The 13694-nt window shown below is 36.0% G+C and overlaps 1 protein-coding gene across 1 annotated transcript; it reads right to left on the bottom strand.

The window, feature by feature from the left end:
- Nucleotides 1-723: 723 nt before the first annotated feature.
- Nucleotides 724-11826, bottom strand: LOC139116360 (solute carrier organic anion transporter family member 1C1-like). Its single transcript, XM_070678996.1, has 4 exons — nucleotides 11595-11826; nucleotides 4037-4253; nucleotides 1325-1389; nucleotides 724-845 (listed from the first exon to the last, which is right to left on the bottom strand). The coding sequence occupies exons 1-4, from the start codon at nucleotides 11824-11826 to the stop codon at nucleotides 724-726; spliced, it is 636 nt and encodes a 211-aa protein (XP_070535097.1).
- Nucleotides 11827-13694: the final 1868 nt, after the last annotated feature.

The following is a 13694-nucleotide window of genomic DNA, read 5'->3' as shown; positions in this document are numbered from 1 at the left end:
TTGCTTCGGTGGCGACAGTTTTAAATCAACTCAGGGCGTCTTTTCAACTTCGTAGATTTTATTAATCAAACTTTAACTAAATAGTATCGCAAGAAGCTTATCTACTCGTAAATTTATTTATTTATTTATTTATTTATTTATTTATTTATTTGTTTGTTTGTTTGTTTGTTTGTTTGTTTGTTTGTTCCCTCATCCACTAGGTGAAACCTAATGTCTGGATGAATACTCATTGTCAAATAGAGCTATGAGGAGTGCCTTGCTGCTTGGTACATTACCATCCTCGCCTCTCGAATGTACCATCTCCCGACGGTGAGTGAGTCCATTACCATGACCACGGCCCTATGACAGCTCCTCAATTATTATTGTTGTCCAATGATTCGAAGGGTGAAAATGTTATCTATTTGAAATAATGGGAAGATTTCAGAGAAAAAATTCGCTTTAATTGTGAGGGAGAAAATTTTGAAAATGAATTATGTTTTTGTTCGTTTGTGTTTGTTTCAAACAAACGCATAAAGTGACAGAACATTAGCTTATTCTCCAATTATTTTACAAAGTCAGATTTACGCTGACATCATCAATTCTTGTATTATAAACCTAATGCTCCGTCCATAGAGTCCTGGCCACTAGATTTCAACTCCTTTGCTTTCTTACTGAGGGACAGCCAGAGGACAAGATACATGGTTAGTGCGCAGGCCTTTAACACAATCTCGAATATCATCATTTTCAATCGATATCGAAGAGGTCGTAATTCCAACAGGTACTGAAAATGCTACATTCTGACACTCCCCAGAACAAACACGCTGAATCGATGACGTAACCCATATAAACGGGCGTTGGCACCCAACCTGAAAAAAATTGACAGAAAATTAAAGTTTTATAATGCTTTGCGTTGTTTCGGATATTTCATCCAAAGTCTTTGAAAAAGATATTTATAATGCATCCTGTTTTAAAATTTCTGGCTTCCTCAAATTTGACATTTCATACGTCTTACATCGTCGCGACACGTATTCACGAAAGGAGAACTGTCATAAGTAAAATGCTAATCAATAATGGGATTGCCTTCATCAATAATGCGTTGTTGATTTTTCCCAGCTACAGGAAAATAATGGCAATTAAAAGCAGAAAACAAAGATGGTTTATGATTGTTTAACGCTATGTCATCTTATAATCACACATTTCGAATTTCAATATATTATAAGTTGTTACATTATGATATCTTTAACGTTGACATCTTAGGATTTCTAATTCAGATGCGTTGCTCTGACGTCGAGGTAGATTCTGAATTTCTTGACAGAGATACTCAAATGAAGTCGAATTTACTTACCGATGACTTCAGCGAAGAACTGTCGAATGCCAAGAGCGAAAGGCTTGTCCTCTGGTGTAACAACGCTGGTGGAGAACAAAGAAGCATAGCGGTTTTATTTGTTTAAAAAAAACGTTAGAACTCTTTACTATTATATAGTGAGGGTGTATCTGTTTAGTGTAAGCCTACCTATTCCGGACACTTGTACCTCCACTAAACAGTGGTTGAAAATGACTTTATTGTTATCGCCATTTTCTATTTGCTCTTTAGGCCTGGCAAATTATTTATTTACCTTGAATGCTATTGATTATTACACCTGTTTATATGTCCAATTTTATAGTCGATGAGATTTTAGCCGGCTACCGTGATTTCACATATAAATAAGAAAACTATTTTTTAGTTTCTAGACCTTTTTCAGTATCGTGGAAAGCTGATGAATGATATACACACCGTAAAGGCAGCATAATGTACGCAGTGATAGGTACCGCAGACACGAAACTTGCGAAAGACGAGAAAACTATAAATATTTCAAACATTCCCCAACAGCTTTTGCCACAAATACCACCAACAGCCGTCCCTCCTTCTTCATGCTGAGATATGGGCCCAATACATCCACAGGAGTTGAAGTTCTAGGTTCAAAACAGAGAAAACCACTATCTTTATTGTCAATTTAATCCGATTGACAGTAGAAGCAAGTAACTGTCTATGATTCCATACGAATGTTTACTCAATGGACCATGTCTACGACAAATGAGGTATGCACACGTGTAACGAGAGTCCTAAGTTCGAAAAAAGAATTGTATTTATATATAGTATACTTGTATTTATTATACACTTGATTCAATTCGTTTTGTTTTAACAATTGTGGTGTACACAAACCTATGAACAGAAGATAAAGCCATCTTCCTGATATGCCATAGCATAAATCTTCTTGTTGTCATTAAAGCAAAAAAGCTCAAATCATGAGTTGAGAGTTGCTTAACATGAGTTTGAAATAGACTGTTACGCGTACACTTACGATCATAATGTGCTTGAGACTAGTCCACATATATATGAACCCGATGTGAAAAGTTATTGAGAAACAACAATTTTGAATTTTGTCAAAACTGAGGTTAACCGCCACTATTACCTCTTTGGTTATGGCTTCGGTACATCCTGCAAAACATGGAGACTTATAAGTCAGGCCGTCAATGCCGCACACTGGATCATATTCGGTGACTGAACAACCGCAGTTCAAATTGCAGGCCGATACAAATTGGGATGGACCAAAGTTGATAAATGAGCTATTTCTGAAAGGAGGTTGGAATTGAACGAATTACACAAAATATGCTCAATTAACTTTTGAACACTGATAATCTTTTTATCATTATTCAGTCAATTATTCTCTTCTAAAAAGTCCGTGCTATATCAATGCAAAGTGGCGGAACTGTACATTGCCAATGCTATTTTAAGAGCCGTAGCTAGAAGCGTGTGGTTTTATGTTTGAACGAACCATGCGATTCTTTTACGGCAACCAAAGGCAAGAATGTGGTTGTAGAACATTTACCGATTTTTTTCACAACGGGAAACATCTAAACCGTCCGCCTTTGTTAGATTTCTTGAGAAAGTATCTGTCAATGCAAGCTAAAGTAGATTTGCATCTTGTACAATTAAAAATGAGTTGGTAAACAAGCGTAATCTCAATTTAGCTAAAACGTATATAACCTTCATCGGCGAGATCATCGACGGGCCTGTTTTATAAGATGTATAGGAATGCATTCTGTCTCCGTCCATTAGCGAGAATGTTCTACCTGCCTACTTGCCTCTGAAATCTACAATTGCGTAATACCATGTACGATGTCATCATTAAAGCCTCCCATGATATAATGGATTACTGCCACTGAGATATGTTTAAGCGAAATATCACTAAGAAATAGTCATGTTTCTTCTTACAATTTGTGTCTGAGATGTCTGAGATACACATTAGGTTTTGGCATAGACCCTTGGAGCTATGATGTTCTCATATATATATTTAAAGTCGGAATATTGAAAACTAAGCATTCGGCATTACACTTACATTCTACTTTTCACAAGTCTAACAGCTAGGGGCATTTGTGTATCATCCTGTACAACAAAAAGATGCAGTGTATACAACCAGCAGAGAAATTACTGTACTGGGAAAGATGGTTACCATGTAGCATAAGGTCGTTACAATGGGGATGTAGGGGAGAAGATTAAGAGACTTTCCAAGAGGCTTTTTTATGAATTTCTTCCAATAAGAACGATATAATTACGGCATGTAATATACGTGCTAGATCAGTAATAAGCACAGTAATCCTCTGGTGTCTTCAATTACTTGAAAGGAAAAGCATAAATGTATGCTAAAACAAATAATGGCATCCGTTCGACCTGTTTACATATCATTCCTGCTAAGAAACCAATATTGAGCTGTTGAAATCTTAGTAAAATCGAGTATTTCACCGTAATGAACCTTAACAATTTAGATCATAACATCACAAACTATAACAAATGAAAGTCTCAAGGAAAATACTATAATTTTCATTTAATATACTTCCTCCTTCTTAATCAATTTAAATCACAATCATGTATGATTGCATGAATTTTAATTATGTTTAATTAAGCGGGATTTTTACCAACAGTAATCGCCCTCTTGTAGCATAACCCTGTACATGAGAGTTCAAAATACGACACGATTTCACTGAAACAACTGCCGACAATACAGATATTTCTCACCTAATCGATGAATTGGTCAAATCTGAGTAAGGAACCGATACACCGGCAAAGCTGTCTTGCTCACAGCCCAGAAACAACAATGGGATGGGCAGTAACAAGGTGATGACTCCAAATACGACCAGGGCTTTCGCCGTCACCAATGGTGATAATTTTAAGTAACGCATGAGTACGCCGCCGGTCAGGATACCCAATGATGATGAGAGTAGAAAAACGATACCTTCATCGTAAAAGTGAGAAACATGTTCAAAACACTCCGGTATATAAATATACCGAAACAAATAATATCCGGTATTTGTTCGCGTGAGGGCATGCGTGCGTATATGTATGTATATGTATGTCTGTGTGTCTGTGGAGTGACTATATTCATCGACTCGAATAAGTGCGTGTAAATTAATGAAAGGATATAGTCATTGGTCTTTCTTGGTACAAGAAGACAGTTAACTTAATCCGATTCCATATGTACATTTGACATGTTAAGGTTCAGTGTAGTATGTAGAATGCTTAGAAGGTGCGGTTTATTACATGCCTCGAGGTGATTGCAAATCAGTGCATTGATTTGAATAGGAACATCCGGGATATTAGCGGGCTGGTGAACGATGTACTGACGGGTTTTCATGGTTACCCGGGCCAGTGAAGCCTTTTGATGTTTTCGACGTCAAAGTAGACGCTTAACGCTACATGTAAAATATCCATGCGCGCACTGCTATTTTGACTTTCGTTAAAATCTGTTTGACGCTGGTCGACAATGGTAAAAATGTTTGAAAATGCCCTGCTTGTAACTAAATGTCATATAGCATTAACTTTGAAGAGGCATGTAATAAAAATATTATTGCCTGAATACATGGGTTTATGTGCCCTCGCAGCAGGAGACAATTTGCCCTCCTGGCGTCGGGCAAATTGTCACATGCTCTCGGGCACCTAAACCCATGTATTCAGGCAATAATATATAATACTAATCACGAAATCATATCAGTGCTTCACAAATTTTTCATTTTTACTTTTGCATATATGGACAGCATTTAATTTTTTGAAAGCCTGATGGCTGTATTACCCCTATTTGTAACAATCAACCCTATTTGTAACAAAATTTAATTTTCAAAAAAACTTTGCCATATATGTTGAAATATTAATAAAATATGCATATTTGTATGTTTGAGGGCAATTTTCTTTTTTTTCCTTGTCAAAACTCATTTTTCCGAAACTGCTTTTGTTACAAATTGGGTTGATTGTTACAAATAGGGGTGACACGTATCACCCCTATTTGTAACAATCAACCCTATTTGTAATAAAATTTAATTTTCAAAAAAACTTTGCCATATATGTTGAAATATTAATAAAATATGCATATTTGTATGTTTGAGGGCAATTTTCTTTTTTTTCCTTGTCAAAACTCATTTTTCCGAAACTGCTTTTGTTACAAATTGGGTTGATTGTTACAAATAGGGGTGACACGTATCACCCCTATTTGTAACAATCAACCCTATTTGTAACAAAATTTAATTTTCAAAAAAACTTTGCCGTATATGTTGAAATATTAATAAAATATGCATATTTGTATGTTTGAGGGCAATTTCTTTTTTTTTCCTTGTCAAAACTCATTTTTCCGAAACTGCTTTTGTTACAAATTGGGTTGATTGTTACAAATAGGGGTGACATGTGTCAACCCTATTTGTAACAATCAACCCTATTTGTAACAAAATTTAACGAACTTGAAACAAAACCTAATTTTCTACAAAACTTGGCCGTATTTGATGAAATCTTGATGAAATGTACATATTAGTATGTTTTGGGCAATTTTTATTTTTCCTTGTCGAAACTCATTTTTTCCGAAAATGCTCGTTAGATTAACTTTCGTTGTGCAGGTTGCCTAGTATAAGAGGCCTACTCGTAATATATAATCAAGTTGTGCAGATAGGTTTGTTTCAGGGCAATTTTCACCAATTTCGGTCAAAAATGTTAAAAATCTTGTTTTCTGACCGAAATCATACTAAACCTATATGGGGTTAACTTTTGTTACAAATTGGGTTGATTGTTACAAATAGGGTTGACGTGTAAACCCTATTTGTAACAATCAACCCTATTTGTAACAACATTTAATAATTTTGTAAAAAAAACCTAATTTTCAAAAAACTTGGCCGTATTTGATGAAATCTTGATGAAATATGCGTATTTAGGTCTATATTTTGGGGAAATATGTCGTTTTTCAAAAAAATATGTTTTCTAAAATGGCGAGGTGGTTTGTTTTGAAATTTGGTATACAGGTTTCTGGAGATAATTCCTTCAAGACGTATTGAATTGTGCTGATCTATGCACGACTCTTTTTTGGCAATTTCGCCATTTTTGCTAAAAAAACAGGTCAAAAATCTTCTTCTTAGAATCTACTCGTCCTATTGCTTTGACATTTTGTATGAAGGTTCCTTGTGGTGACGTTTTACCTAATTTTCAGATAATTCATCACAGATACGGCCTTGGCATTTGTTTGGATTCATTTGAACCCTCAATGCCGCTGCTTTAATTTATACACTTGTTGTTTATTGTAGGCTCTTGTTGGTTGTTTCGGCAAAAGGGTTTTTATTGCTTCCCACTTATCAAGTTCTTCCAAATATTTTGACGGGCTTTCTTTTTTATCCTTTGTTTTGATATGTGTTGAGCCTAAATGTTGTTGTGAAGATCAAGTCATTTTATGTTGTGAATGTTTGTTTGTTTGTTTTTTCTATTTACGGTTTTGAGTATGGTTTCTGTTTGGTTTATGTTGCCGTGCATTCTCTGTCTATTAATTTGCTTGTGAAGAATGCTACATTTTTTCTTGAAATCGATTGGGTATTGCATGTAGGCGAGTATCTAAGAATTTTGCCTTTGATGGGTCCCTTAAAGGTTGGTTTGGTTGATCATCTGAGCAGGCATTGGAACGTTCCAGTTGGTTTTGCATTTGCTTTATATCAAGAATGATTTCTTAGTTTTGCTTTTAGCCCTGAAATATTTCAACGTCGGAAAATGTTGTTTTTTTTAGGTATTTCTCAACTGTAAATTCAAATGTTGAATGCATTTCCAGTGTCAGTAGTGTCATGAAGTCTACAACCATTTTAATATTCAAATTGAATATTCGTCAGTTTGTATAACCTGCTGAAGGGAGATTTTCACTGACAATTAACTAGGAGACAGACACACAAGGGTAATTTCCCACTCGATGTTGCTGCCGAGCGCTGATGATAAGTAACCCTATGACCTTTGATGAAGGGAGATCAAGTGCATGGCATATTTCGTATCATAAACCTCAAGAGGTAGACTATCATAAACGATGTTATTATCTGCATCGGCCGCACCACTTCTTAGATTCGGAGATTTTCATTCTGAATACTCTTCAGAATCACGTTTCATCTCTACTTTTTATGTTCATAGGGATCACGATAACATTCAATAACATTATGATTACTAAGATCGAGAAGTATCTGTCCCTCGAATTCTAAAACAATGCACTTGATTATATTTTTATGATATTCTGAACTACTCGGTTATTTGGGTGACCGATACTATAAGGTCAAATACCAGATCGAAGGTATCTGGAACATAAACGACTCCACTCTCTAACTTTGGACACCGTATGTGTAGTGTCTCACCTATCTGTGCCTGGCTTGGGTTATGAGTAACTACATGATGGGTCCTTTCTGCCTTAATTCCATATGGTTTTCGGCTGCTGAAGCTTGATAAAATTATCGATTTTACGGCATTGTCATTGCTGTACGGCATTATTAGCGGAGTAATACAGAGAAAAATACGACTGAAGGAGGAAAAAAATATAGAACTCGAGGGCGACGTTATTGAAAGTTTTTAAAATTTAAAGTTTGATGATGATTTCAGTTACTATGAAGCATCCTTTACAGAGGCCGACCAAAGTCTCGGTGGCCTGCAGATGGATAGGATAGGCAAAAGAAATAAGTTGTCCTGTTCCGATAACCCGACCTACCCTATTTTTTAGACTGCCACCCTAAACTTTTTAGCAACGTAAACACGGAAGAAACAAAAAAGACAGAAAACCCCCGTAAAATCACGTGTTCGTCACCTGATATTTGATTTTTGCTTGGGACGTCGACGTCTTCTATGTAATTAGTCCTTTAATATGTATGATACGCTTTTTCTGGAAATGTTGTGGTAAGTGTTAGATCGCCCTGAACCCCTGAAAAGTGCATATTTAAAAAAAAATTGGGAAAAAGAAAACCAGCCGACCTAACTGCCCTATTTTGAAACCATGTTATTGGAAGAGCAAAATTTATGTTTTAAGTGGTACAAATAGCGTTAACTTTTGATACAAATAGGGTTAGTATGACTTCTGTCAGACAAGAAGATTTGTTTTGCATTTTAGACCAAAATTAGTGACTGATGCCCCCACCAAATTTTGGCATGTATCTGAAAAACATGATTACCTCTTAGATGGAGGCCTTTTATCCCTAGAAACCTGCACGCCGAAATTTTATCTAATGAGTAGTTTAAGAAAAAATGAGTTTCGACAAGGAAAAAACAAGTAAAATTGCCCCCGAACATACTAATATGTATATTTCATCAAGATTTCATCAAATACGGCCAAGTTTTTTGAAAATTAGGTTTTGTTTCAAGTTGGTTAAATTTTGTTACAAATAGGGTTGATTGTTACAAATAGGGTTGATTGTTACAAATAGGGTTGACACGTCAACCCTATTTGTAACAATCAACCCAATTTGTAACAAAAGTTAACCCCATATAGGTTTAGTATGATTTCGGTCAGAAAACAAGATTTTTAACATTTTCGACCGAAATTAGGGAAAATTGCCCCGAAAAAACCTTTGGCATGTATCTGCAAAACTCGATTATATGTTACGAGTAGGCCTCTTATACTAGGCAACCTGCACAACGAAAGTTGATCTAACGAAAATTTTCGGAAAAAATAAGTTTCGACAAGGAAAAAATAAAAATTGCCCCAAAACATACTAATATGTATATTTCATCAAGATTTCATCAAATACGGCCAAGTTTTTTAGAAAATTAGGTTTTGTTTCAAGTTGGTATAAATTTTGTTACAAATAGGGTTGATTGTTACAAATAGGGTTGATTGTTACAAATAGGGTTGACACGTCAACCCTATTTGTAACAATCAACCCAATTTGTAACAAAAGTTAACCAAATATAGGTTTAGTATGATTTCTGTCAGAAAACAAGATTTTTAACATTTTTGACCGAAATTGGGGAAAATTGCCCCGAAACAAACCTATCTGCACAACTTGATTATATCTTACGTATAGGCCTCTTATACTAGGCAACCTGCACAACGAAAGTTAATCTAACGAGCATTTTCGGAAAAAATGAGTTTCGACAAGGAAAAAATAAAAGTTGCCCCAAAACATACTAATATGTACATTTCATCAAGATTTCATCAAATACGGCCAAGTTTTGTAGAAAATTAGGTTTTGTTTCAAGTTGGTTAAATTTTGTTACAAATAGGGTTGATTGTTACAAATAGGGTTGACACGTCAACCCTATTTGTAACAATCAACCCAATTTGTAACAAAAGTTAACCCCATATAGGTATAGTATGATTTCGGTCAGAAAACAAGATTTTCAACATTTTTGACCGAAAATGGTGAAAATTGCCCCGAAACAAACCTTTGGCATGTATCTGCACGACTTGATTATATCTTACGAGTAGGGCTCTTATCCCTAGGAACCTGCACAACGAAATTTAATCTCACGAGCATTTTCGGAAAAATGAGTTTCAACAAGGAAAACAAAGAAAATTGCCCCCGAACATACTTATATGTATATTTCATCAAGATTTCATCAAATACGGCCAAGTTTCTTTGAAATTTAGGTTTTGTTACAAATAGGGTTGATTGTTACAAATAGGGTTGACATATGTCACCCCTATTTGTAACAATCAACCCAATTTGTAACAAAAGCAGTTTCGGAAAAATGAGTTTTGACAAGGAAAAAAAAAAGAAAATTGCCCTCAAACATACAAATATGCATATTTCATTAATATTTCAACATATATGGCAAAGTTTTTTTGAAAATTAAATTTTGTTACAAATAGGGTTGATTGTTACAAATAGGGGTGATACATGTCACCCCTATTTGTAACAATCAACCCAATTTGTAACAAAAGCAGTTTCGGAAAAATGAGTTTTGACAAGGAAAAAAAAAGAAAATTACCCTCAAACATACAAATATGCATATTTTATTAATATTTCAACATATATGGCAAAGTTTTTTTGAAAATTAAATTTTGTTACAAATAGGGTTGATTGTTACAAATAGGGGTAATACAATGGCCATGTGTCATATTTGTCATAGTGTAGTGTAGTCTAGTCTAGTCTAGTCTAGTCTAGTCTAGCCTAGTCTAGTCTAGTCTAGTCTAGTCTAGTCCAGTGTAGTGTAGTGTAGTGTAGTGTAGTGTAGTGTAGTGTAGTGTAGTGTAGTGTAGTGTAGTGTAGTGTAGTTTAGTTTAGTGTAGTGTAGTGTAGTGTAGTGCAGTATCGTGTAGTGTAGTGTAGCGTAGAGTAGAGTAGTGTAGTGTAGTGTAGTGTAGTATAGCATAGTATAGCAAAGTGTAGTGTAGTGTAGTGTAGTGTAGAATAGCATAGCATAGCAAAGTGTAGTGTGATGTGGTGTTGTGTGCAATAGCGTAGTGTAGTGTAGTGTAGTGTAGTGTAGTGTAGTGTAGTGTAGTGTAGTGTAGTATAGCTAGCATAGCAAAGTGTAGTGTAGTGTAGTGTAGTATAGCACAGCATAGCAAAGTGTAGTGTGATGTGGTGTTGTGTACAATAGCGTAGTGTAGTGTAGTGTAGTGTAGTGTAGTGTAGTGTAGTGTAGTGTAGTGTAGTGTAGTGTAGTGTAGTGTAGTGTAGTGTAGTGTAGTGAAGTGCGATAAGCTTTTCAAGAACTGTTGTGCCTTGAACCCAATACATAAAGAAAAAGTAAGACAAACCTGTCATTAAAGCTGCCGTGGCAGCAGACACTCTGAATTGATTTTCGATATATTTTGGGGAATACGTAAGCAAACCAGACAAAATGGCCGTCTCACAGCCAAACGCAATAGATATAGACATCAGAGGCACATTGCTGAAGAGTCGACGAACTGCTGATGGAAACTCTAACAAAAAGAGAATACATATCACTTTAATATTGGCATTTGTTGGACGGGTTTGATATGATAAGATCTGTTCAAAGTTACATATACAGTATTCTTAAATTGGCGCGAAAGAAGTAAGGAAGAAATCACCCTGTAGTATAACATTCGAGGGTCACGCTTATGAAAGTAAATGCATTGTTGTAATTGAATATGATGTTCTGCATAGGGTTTTGGAATGAATATAGTAATGGACTATAGATATAAAGACTTAATCCAAGAGTCCTATGAAATACAAACTGTTTGCGATCAAAGACATTTTTGTGCAACATGAAGATCGAAGTCAGAAAAGTTAGTGTAATTACTAAAGTATGCAAATGACTGTATATTACTTTCACCTTGCACATACTATTAAAATAACAGGATACCCTTTTACCTTTAATTACTTTACTCTGCCTTTACCTTTGAAGCGTCTTATGGCCTCTCGCTCAACAATAGTATCGCTATCATCGCAACTTGTCACTATGGAAGGTGCGGTCATCATAGCATCGTTTTCCCGCGGTGGAGAAAATCTCTTCGGGAGGAGCATAATTGGAATGCCAATTACGAGAGTGAGGGTACCGTTAACGAGATATCCAAGCCACCAAGCTCCGACCCATCGTGTGTCGTTAGGGTCTATGTCGATGCTGGACATGTTAACACGGTCGAAGTCAACGTACAGGTCGATGAATAATGATGAAATAGGGAATCCAATAACTATTCCAAGATTTTCAATCGTATGATAAATGCCTGCAAAGGTGTAAGTAAACATCATTTATATTCGTGACGGGAAGGGTTGGCGTCGTCAGCTTTTGTATTTTCTTAATTAAAATTTTCGATGCATATCTGAATGTATTGAACAGGTAAAACACACCTTACTTTTATCGGTGTTTGTCGCTTAATCATATGTATGTATGTACATATGTATGTGTGTAATTATGTAAGTGTGTAATTATGTAATTGTGTATGTATGTATGTATGTATGTATGTATGTATGTATGTATGTATGTATGTATGTTTGTATGAAAGTGTGTATGTATGTATGCGCGCACATACAGAATGGTTCGTAAGTAACTAACAAAGTATCCTGTCACTTCAGTCTGAAGATTGCAGAATGCACGATATATATATATATATATATATATATATATATATATATATATATGAACGAGATTTAATGAGTTGTTAAGTGTTCATGTATATATATATATGAACGAGATTTAATGAGTTGTTAAGTGTTCATGTATGTAATGAAATTATGCTTCTATTGTCTTCCCTTACCTAGGTAGAGCGGGGCTTTCAGTTTACCAGCGCCATCATCTATATAGGAAGAAATTAAGATCGTCAAGGGTGTGAAGGACATTCCGAGAAAAAAGTTCCCGAGTAATGAAAGCACGGCCGCCTGCATACTTTCTCTTTCGTCAATCATTGAGCAAATATCGCTCATGTTGCCAAGTATTTCGCCCGACGAGTTGCCGTTACTTCCTGAACACAAGGTCGTATCATTCGTGCCAATCACTACGGACGAGTATCTGTACGTGCCCGACAGGAAATGCGGGAGTGACGTTAAACACTGAAATGAAGCCGCAAAGATTAAACTTAGGCCAATGACCCGAGGACGATGACTATCTTGCTGGCCGTAGAAGAAGGAGACAAACACAACCGATATTAAAGTTGCCGTATCAAACATGGTCGCATTGAGTCCCACAAGGGTACTATCTAGGGAGTATCGTTTCTGAACACTTGTCAGTCCTGCTATAAAACAACTGAAGTCAACCATGAACAGGAAACCGCTTACGCACAGAAGAAAGAATGCGAATTTGAAATTAGCAAATATCTGAAGACATTGTGGCCTCCAGCTTCCTATGCCGAACATCATATCTGGATCACCCTGGCTCTTTGCCGAGTCGTTGATTTGAGCGCGCTCGTCAAGTTCCTCTTGAAAAGATGATCTTGTCGCAGCTGCCTCGCAAATTTCTCCTTGCCCTTGCCACTGTACATGTGGCTGCTGTGCTTTGCATGATGATTCGTACACTGCAGTGTCGTTTCTGTTCTTGCCACCATCTTTTACGATGTCCATGATTCTGGAACAATTACCAGAATGATAGGATTAAATAGATTTGAATTTAGATTTATATAGATTTATAGGATGTGCAAATTGATGGTCAACTCTGTCTCCATCGTGTGATTTTGTTTCAAAGTCTTACCCATGGAAATTCATCCTTAGCCACTTGTCATATTGTTATTCCCACTGATACACAAGATACCGTAATATTGAAACATCGACATCTGAAGGTCGATTTTATTTACTATTTGGGTAAAACTGATCAATCTTGTTGGAACTGTTGTGCTGTTTTGTTACCCTAAATTTCCATATATCTATTCCCGCTAAAAGAGATTTATCAAGCTTACTTATATAACTTGAAAGTTGTGAGGGTGTTTGCTTTTGAGTAGCCCAAAGTGAAAACAAATATATTGGTTTTCATCAATGCAGAAGTCTGAAAGGCCCAAAGTCCCTGTCAA

The sequence above is a fragment of the Ptychodera flava genome, chromosome 17 (assembly GCF_041260155.1).
Source record: "Ptychodera flava strain L36383 chromosome 17, AS_Pfla_20210202, whole genome shotgun sequence".
Classification (NCBI taxonomy): domain Eukaryota; kingdom Metazoa; phylum Hemichordata; class Enteropneusta; family Ptychoderidae; genus Ptychodera; species Ptychodera flava.
Note: the sequence above shows the minus strand (reverse complement) of the source record. Positions and strands in the feature narration are given on the sequence as shown.